This window comes from Halictus rubicundus, chromosome 11 (assembly GCF_050948215.1).
Source record: "Halictus rubicundus isolate RS-2024b chromosome 11, iyHalRubi1_principal, whole genome shotgun sequence".
Lineage (NCBI taxonomy): Eukaryota > Metazoa > Arthropoda > Insecta > Hymenoptera > Halictidae > Halictus > Halictus rubicundus.
Genome location: NC_135159.1, coordinates 15,782,102 through 15,807,425, shown reverse-complemented (window position 1 = coordinate 15,807,425; position 25,324 = coordinate 15,782,102). Strand labels below are relative to the sequence as shown.

The 25,324-nt window shown below is 47.6% G+C and overlaps 2 protein-coding genes across 4 annotated transcripts in view; one reads left to right on the top strand and one right to left on the bottom strand.

Annotated features, from left to right (window-relative positions):
* Window positions 1-11,615, top strand: part of LOC143359155 (uncharacterized) — a 36,655-nt gene extending 25,040 nt beyond the window's left edge. For all 3 annotated transcript variants that reach the window (XM_076796893.1, XM_076796894.1, XM_076796892.1), the window contains 2 exons: window positions 5,889-5,954; window positions 7,992-11,615. In XM_076796893.1, coding sequence (XP_076653008.1) covers window positions 5,889-5,954; window positions 7,992-8,080 — 155 coding nt within the window. In that variant the 3' untranslated portion in view covers window positions 8,081-11,615. The remainder of the gene's footprint in view (window positions 1-5,888; window positions 5,955-7,991) is intronic.
* Window positions 11,616-18,035: 6,420 nt separating this feature from the next.
* On the bottom strand, window positions 18,036-24,847 carry Chic (profilin chickadee). The gene is made up of 3 exons (XM_076796734.1): window positions 24,614-24,847; window positions 20,464-20,733; window positions 18,036-19,316 (listed from the first exon to the last, which is right to left on the bottom strand). Exons 1-2 carry the CDS (start codon window positions 24,722-24,724, stop codon window positions 20,464-20,466), a joined length of 381 nt encoding a protein of 126 aa, XP_076652849.1. The 5' UTR covers window positions 24,725-24,847; the 3' UTR covers window positions 18,036-19,316.
* Between the last annotated feature and the right edge of the window lie 477 nt (window positions 24,848-25,324).

The window sequence follows — 25,324 nt, the reverse complement described above, 5'->3', positions numbered from 1 at the left end:
CAGCTGAAGTATTTATAAATGTTTCAATTTTAATCTGGGGCAATTTGTAATCACAGATCCAATTTGTAATCACAGATCCAATTTGTAATCACAGATCCAATTGAAAAAGATATCATTGACTTTGAGAAGCTCCCTAACGAAGTGAATATATTTTTAAGAGACAGAATAAATTCGGAAATCTGAGGAAAAGATAGTTTGCGAGAAATTGGCGATTCCGAGTGGAATTCTGCGCTGTTTCGTGCGGAATGGCCGCGGACGATCCTCCGCATCGAGTTTTCCACGGACAGTGTCTACCTTTCTTTCCGAAACCTTGATCGCGCGACGAACTTTGTCTCCTGCGTGACCTTTCGTGGCACTTGAGCGCCACCAATATTACTCTTTTTAGCTGTTCTATTCTTCCAATAGTGGAGCTGTGTCAATTTTTCTTTCTCTATATATATATCTGTATCTTCATATACAAGGTTTCTGTTAGCTTCCTCGATGTTTAAATCGCCAACGGTCGCAACGAAGAAACTGTTTTCCGGTTTGTTCGTTGCGGTCGAGCTCGTTATGGTCGTGCTCGCACGTGCTCGCAACGTCGTATGTTTCCTTTTCTTGGTATTGATATTGGCATTGGTATTGTTATTTGTTTTCCGTAGATCTTTGCGAAAGCGTCGATTACTCACCTGGATATTTTTTAACGAATCTTATCAGTTTGTTATTGTGTTGAGTGAAATGCAATGGTTTCTTGAAAATAATGACCTAATCAACAATTGATCGAGTGTTTCCTAGATATCTTCAACGCTGAACCTGCCGAGAATTAAAAGCAACTGGTATTTATGTGTGGCGTTGTAAAAATGACAAGATTGAATTTATTTGTGCACTGTGCAACCAGAAAGACTTGGTAACATCAACCAGTTTCAAATATTAAATTCGAAGCTTGTTATTCGACCGGCAGCGGTAGGTTCAGCGCCGAGGACTTCCGGTAGCCAAAGTAATCGACGCTTTACGATTCCAGTTTCAATCGATATCGCTCTGAGCAAGCCACAAAATTCGCAGCTTTCGCCATGCAATCGCAAAATCGCAGTGCTACTATCTCTCGCTGTTCGTCTAGTAGCAAATTGATTATCTTTGCGCAATCGGTGCTCGACGCGTTACTTGCTGGCGGCCATTAAAACAGTCCTACAGACATGATCGGTCGACTTGCGGATTTGCTAGCAAAAATATTGCAATTTCAAACAGTGGAAAGAGCATCGATAAATATCTCTTTAGGCCCTGGGTCTGGGAATCAATTTTTACTTTGCAAACATTCCGCAATCAATCCGATTAAGGGTTCAAGTTTTGTCTTGCATAGCCGGCAGTAGTCGAGAATTGTTCTAACAAGCTCCCAGTAATTAACGGGTCGAGTGCACACAGCGCTTTCCGCAAGCTTGTAGAAATCTGCAGAGAAAATTCGCTCGAATACCGACGGTGCCGGAGAAACTCGCGAGAAGGTTCGCGCGAGTCCGCAGAGATGGCGCGTCGAGTCCTAATCGAAGAGCGGGACGCTCGAAAAGCTTCGGAACCGGCCATCACGGGACTTTGTACACGCTTTCAAAATTTCCTCGATCATCCACGAAACCCCAACCAGTCCGAGCGGTGTCTCCACCTGTCGAAAATCCGCGAGCGATGTAGGCGCACGCACATGTACACGTACACGTACACGGTACGTGTATCGTTCTCGGACCGAGAGAGACGACCTTGAAACTTGAAAATGCCATAACAGAGCGGCTGTTCTCCCGCGGACTTGTCGCGCCGATCGGAGCCGGTCCTGGAACCGGTATCGGATGAGAAAGCGACGGTTTCTCGGTGGCGGACGGCAAACGGCAAACGGGGAAAACAGTTTCGGACCCGAGCCGGGGAATTCGGTGTTGTTCGCCGGCGAGGACGAAGGGCGGTTCGCGCGGATCAATACTCGTCCGCGCGGACAGGTACAGACCGTCTGTGCTCTGTTCCCTTGCGTTCCTTCAACCTCCGACCGATTCGAACCGATTCGGACAACACTCGTGCTCGAGAACGACGCGTGAACACGTCCGCCAGCCGTGTCTTATCGCGTCCTCGTTATTTTTAGCTCGGGGAAAATCGCGCTCTCTTTCCGCGTTCCCAAAATGATTCGACCACGACTTCGCATTCTTTTTCGCTAGAATCGGTATTCCAAGGGAACTCTGCTACACTCTAGATTCTATAGTACATTCCAGCTTATTCTAGATACACGGTAGACATTTATTTCTTGGCATTTTTAAACTGTTTAACCAGGCTTTGAAAAAATCTGAAAAAATTCTGGAACGACTATCAAAAGTCCCCGTTGCGACAAATTCACATTGGCACAAGAAATGTTTAAAGGGGAAAAATAAGTATAGAAAAGAAAGAAATTGAATCTTTACAGTTTTTTTTTTTAAGAAATGTATGAAACCCGCAGGCTAATTATAGTTTATTCTAGCATATTCCAGCGCATGCTAGAATATTTCAGCAGGCTCTAGTGTATGGCATTGTTCGCTTCGGAGGATGAATCGGGGGATGTTTTCGCATTCGGTTGGTAACCGATTCGACTTGGGCTCGGGTTCGATTCGATTCCGTAGCGGAGCGAGAGAGGATGCAGAAGAGTAGGAGGCTCGTAAAGGGCACGGAAGGAAGGGGTGGTTCAGCGGTAGCGTCGCTCCTCGTCGCGAGACGCAAGAGGGGGTGGCGCGCACGTTGGCAATCGTTACTCCCGTCTGCTAGTCCGTCTAGCAAACTAGCGACCCTCCAACCGCCATACCAAAGCCAAAGCCGGTCGCATCACGGTCGATCGTTCACCGCCAGAGTATTTCGACCCGCGACGCTACGACGACAAGTGTTCCCCTGATCCGAGAAACTTTCTGCCGTTCTTTCCACCCTCCCTCCGCGAAACCCCTTTCCACGCGAGATACCCTAACTTCGGTAAATTCACCGATATCGATGCCTATGTCTTGCTGAACTTTGATCGTAAGCGAAGACTTCTTATGCTCTAGGAGAAACTGATCATTGCCAAGGGCTGTTCTCGATTTTCGTCGCTGCAATATCGTCCTATGATTTCACCCCCTTTTTTCGGTCAAATGGAAAACTGTACAGTAGATTTCTTAAAATTATCAAAAGAGAGACTCGGACCATTTTTATTTTACTTGAAGATCCGCAGTCGGTGTCTCCTTTCAGTTTCAGAGGAAATTAATAGAATTTCTGCTAGAGTTCGTTTCTGGCAACGGTCGTCGTGGTTGCAACATTGATGCTAAACCTATCAGCGCCAGTCAAATGCAGGCTAATTTTACAGGAAAATGTATAAATAGAACGAATTCCGTAATTTACACGTCGTTTAAATAAATTCAGTCCTGGAATTCTTCTCAGCTCAGCGGTACTAATCTCTCTTTTTGTTAGCGCTCGCTCTTTCAGAGATTTCTGTAGTTTAATAATACCAACGGAATCCAGAGGCGGCACGGACGGTCCTCGTGTTCGCGAATCGAAATTTTGCGTGGCACGTGTCCCTCGGTTTTCCGTTTCGGCAGAAACCGCGACATCCTCCGGCAAGGTACTTCTAAATATACTCCCCCGAACAAACCTACGCGCTCGATCGACCGCATTTCGTTTCGTTTCGTTTCGTTTCGTTTTCGACGGAGATTCGCTTTCATTCGAGCGAACGCCTGTAAAGCTACACCACCCTGTGCTTTATCCTCCTAGCGTTACGCTTCGTTGCAGTCCCGTTGCATCTCGTCTCGTTTCGAGATGTTCAGACCTCGTGTAACACTCTGAGAACAGGACTGGGTTTAGCAATTTTTTTCCGCAGAAACTTTCCGAGATGCGCTTTTGAAACTTTAAGAGCACGTTACTACGTGTCTCTCAAGGTGTGCTACATTTTTGTTATGCGAAAATTCGCCCCGTATCGCCAGATGTTCGCGCAAACGCAGCGCTCTGGTAGGATTGGTCGTGCTTGTTCGACGCAGAAAAGTCAAATTTTTCGTTCGAACCTAGTCGCGAGTAGTCAAAAAAAAAAAAAAACGTTCGTTTCGAAGGGACGCCGGAAATCGGCGTGCATTCACCGGGGAACCGACTAGAAACTCGATCGAATGTCATCGTCCGATTCGCCGGCAGGCAAATCGATTTTGTCAACCGGTTTACGGCGGGTGTCCGACGAGAGCCCGAGCATAGTTGCACGCGTTTATCTCGAACCTCGAACCAGGAGAGAATGTACGCCGAGGTATCGATCGCCGGTACCGTCTGTACAGTCCTGGTCGGCCGTTCTTCTTCACGGTCACGACCGGGAGAGGTCTAGGCTCGATCCGCGACGAGAAACATGGAAATGGAAAGCCTAGACGCATCCTGGGACAGGGAGGAGAGGGGGGGGAGGGGAGGAGCAGAAGCGACACGAGACACACCGACCGGGCAACAAGAGACCGTGAACATTTGGACGACCTAAAACGTCAGCTGGTTTCAATATGTTGTTTGCTCCGCCTCGCGCGCTCCGCTAGCCGCTCCGTGCACGCGTTCGGTTGCTTACGATAACCGAAACTTCCAGAAGCTTGGGACTTCCGGTCTGCCTGGATGGTTGCGCGAGATTTCGACGTTTCCCGATAACGATCCCCCGGGGACACGCACGCCCCTCACTTCGGGGAAAACGATTTCCTATCGGGAAACCGAGAAGAAATTTCCGCTTGTGAAATTCCCTCTTCGCTCGTTGCGGTCGGTAGAAGGCTTGAATTAGGTTCGATGATTGCGGGGTACATCTAGGAAATCGTTTATTCATTTTTACTATAGTTCCTTTGTCTAACCGCGTCGATTACTGTAAACTTGCCGTACTTTGACATGGACTTTTTTGCAATTCAATTTGTTCGACGAATACGCCAGATGCTCAGGATAGGCCCCCGGTGACCCGGTGATAACGAATTCGATTTTACAGCGGCACAGTGACTTTTCCCGGCTAGTATTTGCGAAATTCTGCGATTTTCCGCTCGCTTCGGAAAGAACGAGGGTTATTGATTTATCTGGGGGAGGGGGGCGGGGGGTGGCGGCTAGCACACGATCACCACCCCCGACGACGAGCGTCGAAACACTGAGCGTCATTGTTCTCGGCCGTTTCTGCTCGCCGCGGTTTGTATCTCCGAGCAACAGAAGCGTCCTCCGCGAGTGCAATGCCTCTCCCCGCCCCCCGGAAGCTCGCGATGTCGTCGATATCGGCGATCGATGACATTTCCGGTCCCCCCCTGTAACGTCCCTGCTTCGCTCCTTTCGAAAGGAAACGCGCGAAAGTTGTTTGCTCAATTTGCTCGCGCCGATATTTCCCGAATTGAACTTGAAAGAATTTCGAGAAAAATTGCTATTAAAACGCGCATTCAACTGGGGACGTTATCGAGGGACGATCGAACGTCGGAGGACGCTGTTAGGCAGTTGTTCGAAAGTTTGGAGTTTCATCGATAGCGAGTGAATCCTGATTCGGGAGCACCGCGCGACGGGAGCACGAACTCTCTCTCTGTCGGTCGGCGCGTTGGGGTTTATTATTATCTTTCTAGAAATAGAGTCGCGAAGATGAAACGCGCTCTCCGGTTCGGATAATTCCACGGGCTATGCGACCGCGTTGGAAACCGGCGGCGGATCGCGGCGCGGCGCAGCGTCGAGAAGCCGATGGGAAAACAAACGGGTCTTCCTCGGCGGCGTCGGGCCACCACAATCATGCTACAGCGTTCGCTCTCGCTTGTTCTCCAAGGCCGCCTTATCGTTTCCGCGTTTGTCGTTGACTCGTGCTCGAACGATTTCTCGATATACTGTCTCGGCTTGATGGCTCGTTTCCGCTGCGCTGATACACCGAAAACCCAGACCACCGGACGTTCGATCACGAGAGGAGACCTTTGCTTCGACTGTTTCAGGGAACGGAAGCAAGGACGGCAAGAGCGGGAAGGACGCCGCGGCTCCCTGCGGAGGACCTTACGCCGGTGAGTTTCACATTTCGATATTACAACCCTTTCGACGCGATCCCAGAATTCTCTGGCGCGCTCCGGTCCGGTTACCGTGCGAACCCTGCAAAATTTTCTACCGATCAGCATGGAACACGGAACCGTTATAGCGACCGGCAGTATCGAGAGGGTTGCCGGAACGAGAGAGAACAGAGACCGGTCGTGTTCCAAGGACTCTGTTCCAGGAGGTAGCTCGGCCGTCCGCGGCTATTTATAACGACGGGCGGACCGCTTGGGCGCGTCTTTAACGAACGCTCCGTCGAAATCTCGTCGAGCCAGGACCAAAATAAACGAGGAGATCCTCGGGAGACCGCGAAAAAGCTTCGTTTTCGACCTTGCTCCTGAACGCTATTCGCAATGTATTCGATCCCCGGCGATCGGAGATCCGTGATCGCTCGCGTAAACCGAGAACACGTCGCAGAGATAGTCGCCAGCGTGTCCACGGATTAGGATAGTTCAAAAATAAGCCCGAGTCCCTCTCCGGAGGGTGTTTACTCGCGTTTCCCGCCTAACTCTATTAATATTGCCCGGCTATTTTCGGGCAACTACCGCTTACGAAAGAAGAGGAAGAAGAGGCGAGAGCGTGTTGCTAGGAGTCTTTGGAATCGTCGATCGCGGTTTAGAGCGGTTCGTCGGTCGCGATGCTGCGGATCGGACACGCCCAACCGTCTAGCTTGCTATCGGCGTTATCGATCCGCACGCATCTCTCTTCTTCGCTCGCTTCTACGCCCTGCCTCTAGACCTCGAATCGATCAGAACGGGGCAGGAAACGCGATCGGGATCGATATGGATCCCTCCGGACCCGTGAGGGATGGTACGATCTCGCGGCGACGCACGCTGGTCACCGGGAAATCAATTCCTACTGTTAGACCCGTTTGTCGGCTGATTTACGGCTTTTCAACAGTAACGGGCCGATTGTTCAACAATTTCTTCGGGAAATATTAGGAATATGGCTTGGATAGATAAATTCTGGCTATTTTTATAAAGTAACGTGAACATTTTCAATGCCCCGTGCACATAGAAAATGAGTACCGTTTTCAATTTTCTAAGATTATTCTCCTAAATTGCTACCGTGTGCTGCAGTCGATGCGGTCGATGTTCAGGGTAGAACAGTAGAATATTGTTTGTTAATAAGGTTTGTTCTCCCGTGGACAAACGAGACTGTCGAGCCGGCCGAAAGAACGTTTTGGACCAGCGTGCGCCGCGACGAATCGCAAGGAGACTCTCGCCGCGTTTAAAGTCCGACGAATAATCGAGCGAAGCCGGAAAGACGGTCGATTGTCATGCAGCTGGCAGACAATTGCTAACGCTTCCCCATTAACATATAGCGAGAGTAAAAACGTGGCTGAAATACGTGACACGGGCTACGTGGCGCGACGCGTCGGCTACTCGGACAGTTTCCCCTAACTCGCGTAGGATGCTTCTGGAAACGATCGCTCCTCCGACCGGTACTAGATCGGGCATCGGATTAGATGACCAGAGGAGTCCTCCGGACGTTGGAGAGCAGGCTTCGGTTGGACCTGTGCATATATGTCGCTACACGGAGTCATACGTCGCTATGCCCGTTAGGGTATCGAGAATTTTTATAATTCCTTGAAATGTAATCGAAAGAATGTGTAATCGATGAAAATTTATCGTAATCAAGTTTAATCTGCTCGACTGTGCCGCGATAAAACCGGGCCAAAGTAAGGCGTTGGTAAGGTAGAAAATGACGATGAAATGATAATTTTTTCGAGTCGCCAAAAATCCTTTCGGGAAACAGGTTTTTAATGGAAAACGAGACTACGCGGAAAATTCGAGCCCGATCCGGATCGACCGATTTTCGAATGTTGAGGCTAGAAGTGCGATTCCAGCGAAGATTGCGTGGAAGAGTTGGGTGGTTGGGTGTAGGATCGTTCCGAGGATCGGGTTCGAGGGAACATTGTTCGGTGCCGAAAGTGGGACGAGTCGCGGGATGGGATGGGAGGGGTGGGGAGGTTAGGTAGGAGAATGTGCTTGTGACCTTTTGCGTTTCAGCGGCCGAGTGCGGGGACGCGCCTAAGAAGAAAGGATTCTTCAAGGGTTTCTGGAAGAGGTCGCGTCACTACTCGCTGGAGAACCAATAGCCCAGGTGCCAACAACGGCACAGACACGCGTCCAGACAACAGCACTCTTATCGGCAGCAACGCGTCGCTACCACCAATCTGGCGAACGGTCCTTGCTGCTGCGTCGTCCAATAGCTTTCGACAATGTACATCGTCTCGCGGTCTCGTCAGCAAAAACACGAGAACGTTCGCATATTCTCTCCACAGCGTCGGGAGAAAACAGCGTTTTCCATCCCGATCACTACCATCTCCAAAATGAACCAGAAAAAACAAACAAAACGGACAAAAACGAAAATTCGACCTTTTGTTTCCACTGTGACTTCGACTCGACTCGACACTCGGACCCCGACGCGCAAATCGCGACCGTAATGACTAATAATGACACCCAAGCCTCTCCAAAAAAAAGCCCAGACCCTCGAATCGATGTCTTCTTCGAAGCGATCCTCTCAATTTCCTCTACCTTGCTCGTCGATTCGCTCGTTTCCTTTCGTTCTCCACAGAAATCGATTATAATCGGTGCTCGATTCGACCTTTCCCAGCTTTCTTACGTTTCTCCGACAAAGCATGTAACACTTTTCTCGTTTCAAGTTCTTTTCTACTGGCTAGACGATTTTCTGTAATTTCTGTTCGGTAAACGAGCCAGAAAATGGTGTTCTCGATTCCGCAGTGAAGAGACTCTAGCGCGTACAATAATTATTTATCGAATAATATATTTATTCCAGTATTTCAGTGTGTCATCGAAATTTTTAAACGCCCACGAATTTACAGCAACAATAACAATTTCAATTCACCTAAGAATTTCTCAGCTTTCTTCCTGTTACGGTACAACTACCGAAAATATTTAACATTCTAAGAATATCCTTAATTAATTTCTTTCAGAGCATTCTGGAGTCTCTTCTCGCGGGAAAGAAAAGTCGAACGATCTGAAAAATCGAACGCGGATCGTTCGAGGGAACGATTGCTCGAAGATTCGGTCGGTTTGTTAATTAGCATCGATTTGTTTCCCCCTGTTTTCCCGACGCATCCACAGCCGCACCATGTTCCATTGCTCTTCCTTTCGCGTTCGAGGCTCGCCGCGCGAACATAGGTTCGCGATAGCGAGCACCGAAGTATTAATCGTCTTGCATCCGAAGCATGAGTATGCTCTCGAGTATGCGCGACAAGACGAGACGAGAGGAGACGCGACGCGCGCGCGTGCGTCTCGTTATCGTCGATACGATTGTCGTTTCTTGGAAACTGTCGGACGTCTCTCTGGCTCTTTTGTTTTTTCCGTGTGCACGATAATCGAGTATTATTATTATTATTATTATTATTATTATTATTATTATTATTATTATTATTAATATCATTTCCTTTTGTCTCTTCTATTGTACTCTTTTCGAGTTTATCTATATTATTCTTATTACGATGAAACTGGTGCGCGACCAGCGAGATTAATTTTTCTGTACATACGATCGGCGTGTGATCGTCGTTGTTTGTTGCGATTTATTTATTATTATTATTATTATTTCGGATTATTATTTATTATTACAATGTTGTTGTTGTTGTTGTCATCGTCGACGTCGTCGTCGTCGTCGTTGATGTTGTTGTTATCGTTAGCGTTGTTAACAGTTATTATGATTTCTTTATTCGATTCGGCAATTCTCGAGAACAAAAGAAAAACACGCACCACGCTACACGAAAAAAATTCGCACACACGCGATATCGAAAGAACAAACGAAAGAGAATACAATAAACACGCGTTCCGTGTGCGAGCGTGTGCTTGTGTACTTGTGTACGTATGCGTTTGTACGAGTGTATGCGCACAAAACAGAGGAAAAAGAAAAGAGTGGGGGGGAGGAAGAAAAATGTATGAGGAGGAAGGGTGGAAGAAGAAGAAGAAGAAGAAGAAGAAGAAGAAGAAAAAGAACAAAGAGGGAAGAGAGGAAAACATTATTACGAGAAAATGGTAACAATTATTATTACGATTTAACTAACGAATTACTTACTATTATTGATAATCGGTATTATTATTATTAATAATACGTATAATAATACAGTATACATACATATAGATGATTGAGATTATATAGCTGGTAATGTGTAACGAACGATGGCGCTAAACTACAAACGGTTATATTTAGAATAATTTCACGTCGATTATTCGGAATCCGATACCGCGACAACACGATACGATTTACGTATAATAGAAGTACGGTTTTTCTCGGGATACTCGAAACGAAAGTCGATCGTACGGAGAGTCGCTTGAATGCCAAAGACCGCCTCGAGGTGTGTTCAGTTCAGTATACAGTGTGATACCGTATACCGTATACCGTATACAATATACAGTATACAGTATACAGTATACAGTGGTGATTCGCTGTACACGGGGGGAGTACAATAATCGATTTCGTCGGATCGTTTATTCTCGATCTTCTCGCGAATCGCACGACAAAACACCGAGACCGAGCTGTTCCTTCACTTTTTCGCAGGAAACACCGACAAAACGCAACACAAAAACGATGCGTCACACAATGCCGAACAAAATTGCAAGCTCAAATCGCTGTCCGAACTGTTCTTCGCATCGCAAACTGAATTTTTTCAGCTATCCGGTAAGAATGGAAAAGAAAGTGCAGCGAATTCTCGATATATATATATATCAAGAACACGGGTCTTGCCCACTGCTCTCGTAGTGGGGATAATTCCGCGACGTTTATCATCGAGGCCTCGGCGACATATATAGAGAAATCGCTGTATATTTGATCGGTACTTTTCTTGAAGCCTTGCGTCGGCACCCGCTTTCTGGAAACGAGCAATAAATAATCCGGGGCGAACTTGCAATTCTGCGAAGCATCGTCGAGCGAGAGACAGAAGAAACCACAGTTCTCCTGTCCCCAGTCCTTCGAGTTCGAAGGATCGCGGCGTCGACAGGACTCGGAAACGAAGCGAGAACTTTGAAATAACGACCACACGACCGCGAATTATTAAACAAAAGAAAGAAAGAAGGAAAGAAAGAAAAAAAAGCAAAAATACATAGATTTTGATATACACGTCGTGCGCAACGCAACAATTATTCTCAACCACGATTTCGTAGAGGCAAGAAACAGAAGAAGAAGAAGACACATGGGGCACTTTTCTATCGCTGTACCGTGTGCGAGAACTGTAAATAACGAATTTGCAACGATAGGTATAGTGAACGAGACAGAGAGAGAGAGGGAGAGAGAGAGTGAGAGAGAGAGGGAGGGGTGTGAAAACGTAAACGTGAACGTATACGTAAAACGAACAAATAAAAAACTAAAAAGGGTAGATAACGGGTTGGAGAGACGCGTGTTTCTCGCGTGTCTGATGATTCTAAGGACGACTCGAATGGGCATTTTTTGTGGGGCGAGAGATTAGGCTACGAAAGATCGCAGAACACGATCGACCGTTGTCGTTTTCGTCGTCCGTGTAACACACACACAAGCAAGCACACACAACACACTCACACCGACCTGACAAGGTACACCGAACCCGGTGGAAGGTGAAAGGTGAAAGGTGAAAGGTGAAAGGTAGTTCAATAAAGGTTAATGCTACTGAATCTCAATGCCAGTTGAATGCACCACCTTCGTAGAATAACTAGCTGCGAGCCGGGGCGACTCGTCGAATCGACGCGCAGTGGGCTTTCTCTCTGCTGCTTCTCCCATTTTGTCAACAAAAAAATCCGTATGAAATAGTATTTTCCACGGTCGACGCTAGGAGGTAAGAGACAAAGAAACAGCGTCCCTGCACGAGTGACTGTTCGGTCCTGAAATTTTCACGAACATGTATCGAGGCATTACCGTGACGAAAGAGGTTCATCAACGTCTCAAGTCGATCCGAGTCGTTTGTTTAAATTTTCAGGAAAAAGAAGCGAGAGGCGCAGGAGAGCACTGTGCGACGGTGAATCGAACGATCGCGGTCCTTCTCGATCGTTGATCGTTCGACGATCGTCACCGCCGGTTGGTGGACTGCGGATCTCGTGCATCTTAATTATTAACTGCGAGAAATGTTGGACAGTGCGAACTGTCTCGGCTTATTACAATGATTCGGCTACAGTTTCTCGCGAGATCCGCAGTACATGGATCCAACACCGATACAGAGAAAGAGAGAGAGAGAGAGAGAGAGAGAGAGAGAGAGAGAGAGCTTGCAAGTCGAATCGGAAAGTTTGCAAAACCGTATGCCTTATCGAACGTTCGAGGGGAGGAAAAAATCGAATCGTCGCCACGAGCTTATCTCGTCGGCTTCGCCTGTCTTTATCGCGTAAGTAGGAGCGGAGAGGATGCCTTTTGAGAAAGAGAAGAATCGTTTCAACCGTGCCGTTCTTTTTTTTCAAGGGAATATCGTCGACAATCAACGGTGAATCGCACGGCTCGAGAATCGACCGAAACGAAGCGCGCTGTGTCTGACCGAACGTTCTCCCGTGCACCAGATTTTTGGCGATCGCAGACGGAGCACGCGTGTCAAAACCTTCCTCATTGCGCACAGAAGCGCGCGCAGCCAATCTCAGATTCGCTGAGAAATAATGCGCACCGAAATGCACGCGCACGGAAACTTGCAAAGGATCTATTGCCAACTTTGGGGAGGGCAACTTTCTGTATTTGCGATTTTCTGCGTGGGCAATATTCTATCTTTGCAATTTTCTGTGTGGGCAATTTTCCGTCTTTGAAATGTTCTATCTTTGCAATTTTCTGTGTGGACAATTTTCTGTCTTTGCAATTTTCTATCTTTGCGATTTTCCGTCTCCGCAAAGTTCTAATTGAGCAATCAGCTTTGCAAACATTTGTCTGGACGTGGAATTGTTTTCGTGCGCATTTTCCTACACGATTGCGTGCCACGCGAATTTTTCTGCGCGCAATTCTTGGGAGCGTCTGCGATACGCACGCTCTCGTCACAGAACCCATATTTTTTTATTCGCGACGGTCGAAAGCTGCGATCCGCGGGCATACTTGCGGAGCCAGCTTGTACCGATCGCTCGCGCCGTTGGCCTAAGCTCTGATGTATCGTGGGACCGGTATCGAAGCGTGTTCTGTTCCGGAAACAGTGCGACGCGAGCGAAAATCAAACGGGAGACAGCGACGCGAAGAACAGCGTGCGACAAGAATCCCTTAATTGTGTTCGGGTTTGTTAACGCGCCTGGTCGATGATCGAAAGTTGTTCAAACCGTACTTTCTCCTGGGAGAACGACGATACCGAAAGTAAGAAAAGATGGCACATCATTTTCGAATAGAGCAATATTACTGTACGGAGCTGAATTTATTGAGACGAGGATTGTCTTTGAATGAAACTTCATTGCCTGCTGCCAACGACTGTAACTTGAGTTTTATTAGTCTTCTAGCATCGGGACAGGAAACTTTGTAATGATTTGCGGTGCGTAATATGTCACTGTCTGGATTTCTTATTGTCTAGGCAACATGTCGAGCTAACAGGACGCGGCGCGGTAACAAATGTGGACATTGCTTTAGGCCACGTTCCAATTAGACGTCGCGCGGCGGCGAGAAACGAAGCATGTTCGAATTCGAGCTGGAAATCGAAGGTTTCAGAGTCTCTCCCTCGATAGTTGGAATCAACTTTCGAATTTTTACTTTGAAATCTCCAGAGAGAGAGAGAAAGAGATTTGCTAGCGATTAGGAACACGCGAAAGCTCGGGGCTTCTATATTTGCCTAAAGAAGAAAAGATCTTGGGAATAAAAGTAACGCGTTTCCCTTTCATTGAAGTCGCAAAGGAGCAAATATCTTCTGAACGAAGCGTCGAAAATTTGAACAGTGCAGAAATTCGAGAACTCGGAAAGAGTTTACTGGGAATTCTCGATACGTGTCAACAGGACGGGTCTTGTCAGCGTCAGATAGATTGTCAGCGTCTCGAGTTATGTTTACGCTCTCCCGAGCTTCGCGGCCCCTCACGGGGTATACCCCGCGGTAGTGGGGATAACTCCGCGACGTTTATCGTCCAGGCCTTGGCGACATACATAGAGAAGTGATTGTATTTCCGCTGGATCGTTTGGCATGAATCGGCAGCGGTACGCTGACGACAGCGGTTCTCGTCGCGGTGGGACGTCTGATGCTCGTAGCCTCGCACGATTAGTGTATAGTTGTACGATTTAACGGGTAGAGGACAAGAATATGTAATAATCACACTTAACGACTTAACGCGAACAACTCCCGGCCCGGCGGAGAGGTTCTAGTACAAAATCGATAGCTTTACGGACACTTTAAACGACGAAGAAGAGGGAGACACGCTAACGATGATGATGAAGAAGAAGAAAAAGAGGAAGAGGAGGAGAGAGACTGAGAAACGAGTGAACGAACGGTAAAAGGTCGGACCCCGGCGAGGGTGAAGACACACGGTGTACGCGATATCTCGTCCGGAAGTGGTTCGCGACAAATCGGATCGGATCGGATCGGATCGGATCGGGGGCTCTCGACGCACAGCGATCGAGGTTTCTCCTCGACCTGCGACCGAGAGCACAGAAACCCGAGACTTTCGCTATGAAATCGACTGTGCTCGGATCGGAGACGAGCCGATCGTGTGTCGAACTGTGCGTTTACGCTGCTGCTGCTCTCAAAAAATCCCAAAATTATAATTCTGCTTACAATTACAACAGAAGCGTTTAGGTTGCAGTATACAGCTGCAACTACAACCGGGAAACCTGATATTATTTTTGTTTCTCGAAATGGTCAATCAAGAACGGGGTTACGTTTGTATCGGTACCGAACGTTTTCACGACTATCAAGTAATTTATCGATCAATCTTTTTTTCACATATTTCTTGTGAATATTCTTTCCGATATTCCTAATAATTCTAGAGATGACATTCTTCGTTGTATAGTCTTTGAATACTTTCTCGGCAGCTTGAACGTAAACGCACCCCGACACACCGTCCCGTCGATCATTTTCTGAACTTCACTCTCCGCGGAGAGGCAGGAGGAGAATTTCATTCGGTAACCTTAGAGATATAACGTTTCTTAGAGCGAGCTCAGCGCGAGTAAGCGAGACACGCCGATTTTTATGTAAATCTTCTCGATAATTTTGTAAAGAATTTTATTTCACCTTTTAATCTAACAATAAACGAAATGAGAATTTACATTGCGTACGACACCGAAGCCGGCACCGTTCTCCATCGATCGATCGAGATCGAGAACGATCAAGGTAAGTGGGAAACGCTTTGGAATTTCGAATCGATCGCTTACCTTTCCGATGAGCTGTGTTTCAGAAGGTTGTTCGATATTGTCTCTCCGTTTTTCTTTCTTCCACCAAGAATACTCTTCTGCGTTCAAACCTGCTTAGTAGGTTTTCGATTCAACTCGATTCAACATTTTTATTGTTAGAATTTTTAATTTTTTATTTACTAAAATTTATCTTGCCTTCGATTAAACGGATTTTTAATGTTCAAGCAACTGGAAGACAATAAATCTTTTGAAAACTGCCTTTGTTTGAATTAATTCTGAACACCACCGTGGCAGAAAATAATCGCAAATATGCTGATCCGTAAAATGCAAGAGGATGGAGTATTGAGGAATTAGTATAAGGAATGGTGACTTCTGGGTGTTTATCGAACATGAAAGCAGGGTTAATCGCGCGGAACGGAAGAGAGGCTGGCCTTATCGGGAAGCTGAGACCACGACATCCTGTTATCGAAGCAAAGAATAATAATTTCATCGGGGATCACGGACGAAAGCAAAAGTCGTTGTTGCACCGCTTTATACAAATTTATTATTCTCTTAAACATTACTGCTCGTACGATTATCGAAACTTCTGTCGACGTATGCAAAAGAGTAGCTTCAAAGAAACGTGTTTTCTCGTTCCGTTCATCTTTTACGATCACTTACAATATTACATCGAATATTTTCAACCGACACAAATGCTGTTCCACCCCCTACCCCCGGCCGCATCTTTGCTGTCACTCTCACTGCCATTTACGCGTTCTGTCGCATACACTCGCCCTATCTTTTCCCACCGCTGCCGTTAACCCTTGGACAATAAACTAATCATCGATTTTTCAACCCTTAAACGGTCCCATGCATCTTTAAACCAGATTTTTTATGCGACGATACCGACTAAATCAAAAGTTTAATATATTTCGAGTATTGAATTCCGTGACGCGTGCGAAACTGTGAATAACAGATTATTATAGTACACTTTGGAGATTAAGGGTTGATTCTGCCGAAAGCAACCGATTCGAATAGATCGTCAACGGTGGTCGAGCAACGATTTCTAGTAATTGGGTCTCCACGGACCCAGGCTGTCCAAGGGATAAGAGGATCGATAGTTTTCCAATTCCCAAGCCCAGCTGCCGATAGTTATCGATCTCGGTCCGCTGGTTTTCCTCGTCCTTTTGTTCGTTTTCCTGTTTTCTGGGCTGGGAACGAGAATCGGCGTGCGAAAAGAAAGTCGACCGCGCGCGGGTTTTGACTATTATCAAAACCGCGAGCACCCAAATTTTCCGTGATAATCTCAAAAGAAAAAAAAAAAGAATAGAATTTCGAGAGGTGGCCGAAATGGTTGAAATAAATTTCGATCGGACGAAACGACGTCGACTTTCGTTCTCGCAGGCGTGTTAGCGCAACAGCGCGGCGGGACATCGTTGTTTCGAAGCAAACACGCAACAACGAACGGGAAACGGTCTGACGCACGGTCTCCGTGACGCGGAGTAAGTAAGTAGACACCTAAAAAGCGAGAATGATGAATGCAGAGAGTATTTGGATGACGCGTGATTAGGTCACCTTCGATTACAATTATTATTTCAATGTTTATTCCTTTCTTTTATCCATAAAAATCGTTACATAGTAGTTTAGGTTGCTGCCCGGCGTCAGACGAACCGCCCGGGCAACCAGTTATAGTAATAGTATTACAGCAGTAGTATTACAGTAATAATAAGTGGTAGCGGCATCGTGTCGTGTGTCTCGCGTGTCTCTATGTCTGTTCCTGTGGTGTTCGTATTCGTGTTCGTATCATTGTGTCGTGTCTGTATATGTATGTTGTGTGTGTGTATATATATATATATATATGCATGTATATACGCGTTCGTCTACGCGTTTTTGTCTCTGCATGCGTGTATGCGTGTGTGAGTGTGTGTGTCTGTCGCGTGGTACGTGTGTGTTTGCAACCATATATGAAACGTGTGTCCTCTCGATGTGTACAAGATGATCGAAGCTACACGAGTCGAACGGGAAACCGTCCACGTTATTTTTCGAATCTGCTGTTTCCATCAATTTTGTCCCCAAACCAAAATTCTAACTTGTTCAAACGCCGACGAACAAGCTTGAGAAAACAAAAGCTAAGAAAAGCATCGACAAAAAACGCCTTCGCGGCGTTGAATTTTCGGCGGTCGCGTGCACGCGTTTCAAATCTCTTTCCCAACGCGTACACACACACGCACACACCCATATACACGCGCGCACGCACACACACAGGCCTGCAAACACACGCAACCACGCGCGTCCGAATACACGCGCATTCGAGTATACGCGAATGCACAGGTATAATCGCGTATACGCATAGCATTCCTTGTGTACGTCTCTCTCTCTCTCTCTCTCTCTCTCTCTCTCTCTCTCTCTCTCTCTCTCACGCTCGTTCTTTCTCTCTATTATCACGCCCTTCCCGCTTTCTTCAACTCCTTCTCCGCCTACCTCTTCATCGTCTACGCCTTCACCTTCATCATCTTCTTCTTCTTTCTTTCTTCCTCTTCTTCGCTATTATCGATAAAAGTCTCAGCAATTATGACACATTGTTCGCCGTTTTTTTTATTCCTCTTACATATAGCAGTAATAAAGACAGTAAATAGCTAAAAGGACCGTATCGATTTTGGGGGTGGGGGGTGGGGGGAGGCGGCCAGGACTGCGGCCAATCCGTGCCGTTTCACCCGCTGCCGCACGCTCGCCTGCCTTGTTAATCGTCGTGCCTCGTAGTCGTCGGCGTTGCATCTCTCTACCGCGCACTCTCGCACACTTCTACAAACATCACCGCCGTTTTTCTCTCTCTCTCTCATTCTCTCCCTCTCTATCATTCCGTTCTCTGTTCTCCAGACGCATTTTCGGCGCTCAATCTTCTCTCGTTGCCTCCCCCATTCTCGAGCATACACAGTCTCTCACCCGTTCGCGCCCGTTTTCTCAAACCCTGACTCTCTTTCTATATCAAACTCTCTCAAACACGTTCAAACCCTTCCAAACTTTGCTCAAACACTCTCAAATTCTGTCAAACTCTCGCTCTCTCTCTCTCTCTCTCATCCGTTCGCTACAAAAAAAGAAAAACTGTAAACCTAACGCAATAGTTTATTACTTATTATTGTTATGTCTTACGTTTAATGCATGCTTGCTTGATCTTCGTTCTGTTCTCTGTTCTGTATTCGGCGAGCCCAAACGCGACGTTCGCCCGTGTAAAAAGACAAGAAAAAGAACATAGAAAAACAGCGACGCTAAACCGTTTTCTCTCTGCCTCGTTACACCGCGTACAGCCTTTTTTTTAATTCTTTCTCGCCTTTTGCGCGTGTGTGCGTGTGCGTGCGTGGGGTCAGTGTGTACCTATGTATCTACCTGTAGCTGTGTGTATACCTGTTTGACGTCGTATGCGTGTGTGTTTGTTGGTCGCGTGGATTTGTGCGGGCGCGCGACTCGGTTTACTCTGTTCCCGTTATCGACGATCCCGTTTTCTTTCTCCATCTCTCGCTCTTCCCCCCACCTCTCTCCTTCTTTCTCCTATCAAACCCTCCCTCTTTCGTTTTTCTTCTTGTTCCGACACTTTCGCCGAAAACCGTCGATCTCGAACGGGAACAGAGGGGAAATGATTATTGGACGACGAGACGCGACGATCGATGACAATGATCAATCGGCGACGATCGCGCGAACGAAGCCGATCCGAATCGCGCTCGTCGATCTCGCATGAACGCGTGTCGCACGGCCTCGAGATCCGAATCTAGCGATCGCGCACGCGTTTTTCGTGATTTTTGCTTCCTGAGTATCGCGCGTCGAATCGGAAAGGAGAGAACGACGACTCAAGTATGATATAGTTGCTGTTATTTTTTTTCTTTCTTTTCTTTTCTTTTTTTTTTTTTACTGTTATTGCTGTTCTGCAGTTGTCGAGGGTGATGATGGTGGTTGTTGTTTGTTGTTGTTGTTGCTTCTCACAGAGTGTTGCGCGGCAAGCTTGCGGCAGTTCCGGCGCGACTCGTGCGGCATGACGCATTCCATTCGCTGTTCAGTAAAATAATCGATCGTATCGTTTAGTATTAATATTAGATATTTTGTGTGTTGGGTCCCAGAGGTTACTGAAACAGAAAAATCCCAAAGAGGCCGGGTTAGCCGTGCCAAGTTGCGCGCGAATCCTCTCCAAAGATAACACGATATTTTCGAATGTCATTCAAACGACATTTCGGTGCCAAAGTTTGAAAATGTGGAGAACGAAACTGCGACTCGAAACGTATTCCCGTTACCGATTCGGATCTTGGGGGAACTCGCCCGAAGCCGGTCACTTTCGTCTAGCGATGCGAATATGCAAATAGACTTTGCCAGTCAGAAGACTGAATGAAAATGAGCACGATTGAACGAGCAGAGTCCTGGAACAGCTGCGTGTGCATTTGCTTGCAGAGCAACGACGGAGATTGGTGTCGTTGTTAGAGTAATCAGATGCACCTGCAACGAATGGCACATTCGAGATCAAAAGAATTTACTCGATAGAGAGAAGCTTAAAAATCTTGTCCTTCAAAGAAATCAAATTAAATTAAAAAATCCTTAGCTAGTGAATGTGCCCTATTTCTCGCTTCCAATGTCTAGCTTGATGTTCCCATATGAAGCGCTTAGGAAACGGTGGCCTTAAATTGCTGACTACTGGAATAATTACCCTATCCCTCTACGTGGATCTGCACTGTCTCTCGCACCACGAGTTCCTAACTTTATTGATTCGCATTTTATTCCTAGATACCACCACAATTCCGTGCTACGAAAAATTCTAGAACACAACTGTTCCAAACAGTAAAACGGAGAGCCTGCAGAATAGTAAAAGTCCTGACGTGGAAGAAGACTGCTCAGGACCGTAGAAGGTTGCAGAGGAACCTACTTGTCCGGAGTCAGGAGGAGTTCCCCAACGCTCTCCACATTGCGCTGTAGTTTGTGGCAGTGTAACCGAGGGATCGCTGCCGTATTACTTGAGATTAGTCACCGCGCGGTGAGCCGATACACCGAGTTCCGAGCAAGCAAACGATATTACAAGCGCGAGTGAATCACTCTCGCGATAAGGAGTACGCGATGCGCCCCCAATTTCGATCCGTGCAAAACTCTAACGCTATACAAAGGAAGAAAAAGACAGATAGACAGAGGGAGGGGGGTAGAGGTAGAGGTAGAGATAGAGATAGAAGCAGACTGCTCAGTATCGCGAGCGTTATCGTTGGTACCGTGTACACAGAGTATTATACCAACCTAATAGCCGCAGCCCAAGAGGTAGTCGCCAAGCTTTTCGACGACCGACGCGGCTTGCTGTGGCTGTATGGGGTCTTCGTAGAGGGAGACGACCACGGCTTGCGTCGTCTTCATGCAGTGGACGCCGACCTTGCCGAGTTTTGCCCTTATCACCCGATCCGTGCCCGACAGATAAATGTACCTGTTGCCGGCCAAGGTAACGCCCGACGACGTCAGAATGTCCTGCTCGTCGAATCCCTGGACCAATTTCGCCAGCTCCTCTTTACTCACCTAAACACACAGACAACCATCCCACCGTTTAACAATGACACCTTACACAATCTCGCATTACAAATTCTAGACAGTGTGTTCGACCGAATTCACTGACCAACACTTCGACAATGTGGTTTTTTCCACTGTTACGCTGCCGCTCGTGAGGGTTCTTAGATTAGTTCAACGATTGGATAAACGAATTACTTTCTCTGAATTTTTTGTACGCCCCTGGATTCCCCATTTGAAAAGAAGCGATTTAAAAAAAAATTACTATTCCAGCCCGTCTAGTTCCTGAGATATCTTGGAAAACGTATTTTCGAGCCTCAAAAGTTTCAGGGATGTTCCCACCCCCACCTTCGAGAAATATTTTCATCCGTACAATGTGAACGGTGGCATCGTGAAACTTGTCTCGCAAGCTAATTTCATCAAAATTTGCCTAAGAATAATATAATATAATATAAAAAATCCAGACTGCAGGGGGTGAGATTTTTTGTGAAACCCTCCTAGTGCATAATCTACGTTTAAAGAAGTATAAAGGTACACCAGGATATTTTTGATATTGCATACCGCCTGAATTATTAAAATTATCAAAATCGTATTGCAAAGTATGAATAAACGTAGTCCTGTCATCTCCAGAAATAAAAATGTTAATTGCCGTTTATTATTTAGCAAGTTTCGTTCCTATTAGCCATGGTAGTCAATATGGCGACACTCGTCCGCAAAGGGTCGATTGTTCAAGGTCATCGAAAATGTACTGTGCATATATCGATCTGTTTGACAAGCTGAACAGTTTCTATCAGATTCAACGTCTGTAGTATCCTCAGAAATGGCCAAATAAAAAATCCTACGAATGTATGTATGTATCGAAAAACAGTGTCACATAAAAGCAAGTCGGTGAATTTTCGCTCCGAGGAACGTACGAAAACAATGGCTCAGTTTCATAAAAGAATAACTGCCGAGTCACTCGAATTGCTTCGTGGTTTTATTCCGTACGAGTACACCCGGTATATAAAATACCGAGTAGCGCTCTCTACAATCTGGTGAAACAGTTCGGTTTATGCAAGCCGTACGATTCGATCCATAATCCGGCATTTTTGAGGCATAAGTCGCGCCTAGGAGACAACTCGAACGGCGACCCCCTTTTGCAACGGTGTAAGGCGGGTTGCGGGACGCCGGTTGAACCAAGGACAAACAAAAAAAGACTGTTGCCTCGCGATCGGAATTCCGACCAATTTTGTACAGCGAGCGCGACACCTCGCCGCGGTTTCCAACGGTCGGAATCGCGAAAAACCAAGAACGAATAAACTGCAAACGCCAAGTTCGGTCCGGCGAAGGCCGCCATCGGAAGCCCTGACTCACTAATTTCAAGTACGAGAGCGATAGAGAGAAGTCCGCTTCGAAAACGGCCCTGACTAGCCAGAACGGACGCGAGCAACGACGAGCAACGACGAACGACGATGAATCAGCCTGACGCGAGAGAGCTAATCGTTTGCGAGCGAGAGAGGAGCAGCCCCTCTTCGACGATTTCGCACACGGTGCACGCGTATCAACCACGGGCCGAGCGAGCCTAAACGAACCGCGTTAACACGCCTAACCCGTCTCCCGATTTCGCACACGAGGCCTGCCGGCCGGCATTGTCGCGAAAAACAGATGGGAGGGACACGGCCGGCCGGCTTCGCCATTTTGGCATTCGCCAACGGAAACCAGTCGCACGACATGGAGAGCTCTCGCGAATCCCCACGAACTTTCCACACCGTGCCCTTTCGACATTCCCTTCCTTCGTTCGGGGACCGAACTCGATTAAATCGCGTTTCTTCAAAATAGGAGGTTCCGACAGGATTTTTCTGACACGGGTCCTTGGTTTCTAACAAAGAAGATGGAGGGGAATTTTTGGTAGCGACAGGTATCGAGTCGGCCATTCGACGAAGATCCTTCGATCGGATCGTTCCCGTGATCGGTAAACGAAATAATCGTATTTCGCCAGTTTTACCGACCCCAAGGTATTTACCGACGCGACAGGACCCGTTCTGCGAGAACTTCCGGCGTCGAACACGGATGGCGCTTGGATCACGTCGAACCTTTCTGGAAGTGTCGGTTTTGCAATTTTGAACGAGATCGCCGTACACGCCGATCGGCGAAAACCAAGTGACGAAAGAAAAAGTCGATTGGTATATAGCTCGATCAAAAAGTCCCGGACCTAACGACCCGCCTTCGGTTTTGTGCCCCGCCGCGTTGTCGCGAAGCAAGTATTTTTTCCCCTCGTGCGTACGTGCCGTACCACCGGAGAGTTTTCTAAAAGAGAATTTCACCCGACAGATCGAAAAAAAGAAAGGCTGCGTTGGCTATGCACGCACACGTAAATACGTAGGCGTCTTCGCGCGTCCCTTTCGATAACGGAAAACGGTGCCGAAGAAATGAGTCATCGTCCTCGGGCGAAATCGCCAATACAAATGGCAAACGGATATATTCCGAACGATCCGTGTATCCGGGCGTGTGCGTGCGTGCCAGAGAAGCACACCCCTCGGAAAAAACGAAACGACGGCGAGAATCGTGGAAACGGGACAGAAAAGACCAAGACTAAAACAGAGCCCACCATTTCCTGGCGGGCGAGACGACGGCGGCAGTGTGCGAGGCGACAACGTGCCCGGCAGGCAGCCATGTTCAACTTTGTCGAAAACCGTTCAACCTCGAACTAGACGAAAATTTTCTGCGACCGAGCAATTGCCACACCCAATTTCGCCCCCGGACAATTTCGTCTCGGCTCGCGGCGAAATCGCTCGGTTTCCGAGGATTTTCGAGGGACGAGGCCACGTCCGGTCTCTCCCAGAACCAAGCTTTTGTCGATCGAACTAGCAGAATTTACTGGTCTGGTCCGGTCCAGTCCGGTCTGGCCTCTGTGTGCCTGCTGCTCTCTCCTTCTTTCTCTCTGTCTCTCCGTATCTGGGAGAGAGAGAATTTTCGATCGGGAGAGAACAGAGAGTCGGCTCTCGGCCGGCCGGTGTCGAGTCAAAAATATATCTGCCCGTTTAGCCTTTCCGATGCCTGCCTGCCTCTCTCGCATTTGCGTCTAGCCGGCTTAGGCACGGCACGAGGCGGAATCGTGTGTGCGCCGGTTCGGGTTCGGGTTCGGCACGCGGAAACTTTCCAAGGTTTCTTGGTTTATCCCCCGGGCCTTTCGGGAAAGCCGGGACGCGCGAATAATGGCTACGTGGCAGGATTTTTCATGATTAAAACTCGGGGCACACGGGCCTCGTGAAAAAACATTTCGAGAGCCGCCACCGCCGCCGCTGTCGATCCCGGTGCTAAGGTCGCAACCGCATCATATATTCGTTCCACGCGTTCCGATTACGGCCGACTTCGCTTTCCGACAAGATTCGAAATATCAACCGATATTTTTGGGTGTGCGTATCTCTCTTTTCCACGCGCGCACACACACACACACACATAAGCGCGCGCGCTCGCGTATATGGAGGTATATATGTATGTATATCCGTGTACGGTTATACACGTAGAAATGCACATGTAGATATCCGCCGAGAAAACGAAACGTTCGTTCTCGCCGGCCACACCGAACAACAAAGAACCAAGACGAGCCGGAGAGGAGGCGACATATACTCGAAAGACTAGAGGCACACGGGGATGCGTTCAGGCTTTTCCTGGACGATTATTCGGCCTCTACAGTGGGTTTCCTTTTGTTCCTCTGCATACGGCGATAACGACGACGACTGCGACCGACGACCACCACCATCCACCATCACCACCACCACAATCTACCGATGACGACGATGACGGCGACCGACGATCACGACGGAGACGGTTATAGCAATAATATATCGCGATAGGCCGCAAACGGGAGCCTCCGAAGCGTTAGCGGGTCCAGAGAGAGCGGTTTACTCACTTCGAAACCTTCGGACTTCGCCCAAAGATTGCCATCGTGTCCCGCGATCGCAGCTTGGGTAACACACCTCGACGCGAGCAGCTGCTTGTCAACGTAATCCTGCCAGCTCATTTTTGAACACAAGCGATTCGACTCAACTGTTCACTACAGCACTAGAGACACAACCCGTCACCAACTGACTCCTCTCACGACTACCTATATGCGTTCAACGCCGGTCACACTTCTCTTTCACCCCTCCTTGTCCCTTCGTGGTTATTCGCCGACCCCCCTTGCCCCCCTTCACCACAGAGTTTCGTTCTCCCTGCCCCCCCGAAAACCCCGGTATCCGGCGAACGCGTCCCTCCCACCTTCCAGTAATTGACTGCCGAGCAGTGCTGCCAACACTTGCGACGTGTTCTTCCCAGCCTGCAACTTACGCTCGCCACGGACCATAAACTAGACGCGAAACTCCTATCGGACACCCCGATGCGCTCCCCTTTCAACGAAAATTCACGATGAGATTTCTCTGAAATTTTCAATCCACTTACAGACAATCTTATCGTTTGTGTAAGCAGATATCAGCAGAAATTCTTTTCTAAATACAATGCTATCACCCCCTTGCGTGTATTTGTCTTTTATATTAGCCATCTAGGTGAAATAGGACGAAACTACTGCACGCGAGGGATTGGAACGTGCGGGAATATTTGAAACGCGGTACAGTTGAAAAACGTA

Excerpts from the sequence above, each read along its gene's own strand:
- Chic (XM_076796734.1), bottom strand. The coding sequence starts at position 24,724 with ATGAGCTGGCAGGATTACGTTGACAAGCAGCTGCTCGCGTCGAGGTGT. Across the intron at positions 20,734-24,613 it reads CGAAGTCCGAAGGTTTCGAA|GTGAGTAAAGAGGAGCTGGC; the intron begins GTGAGTAAACCG and ends CTGTGTGTTTAG.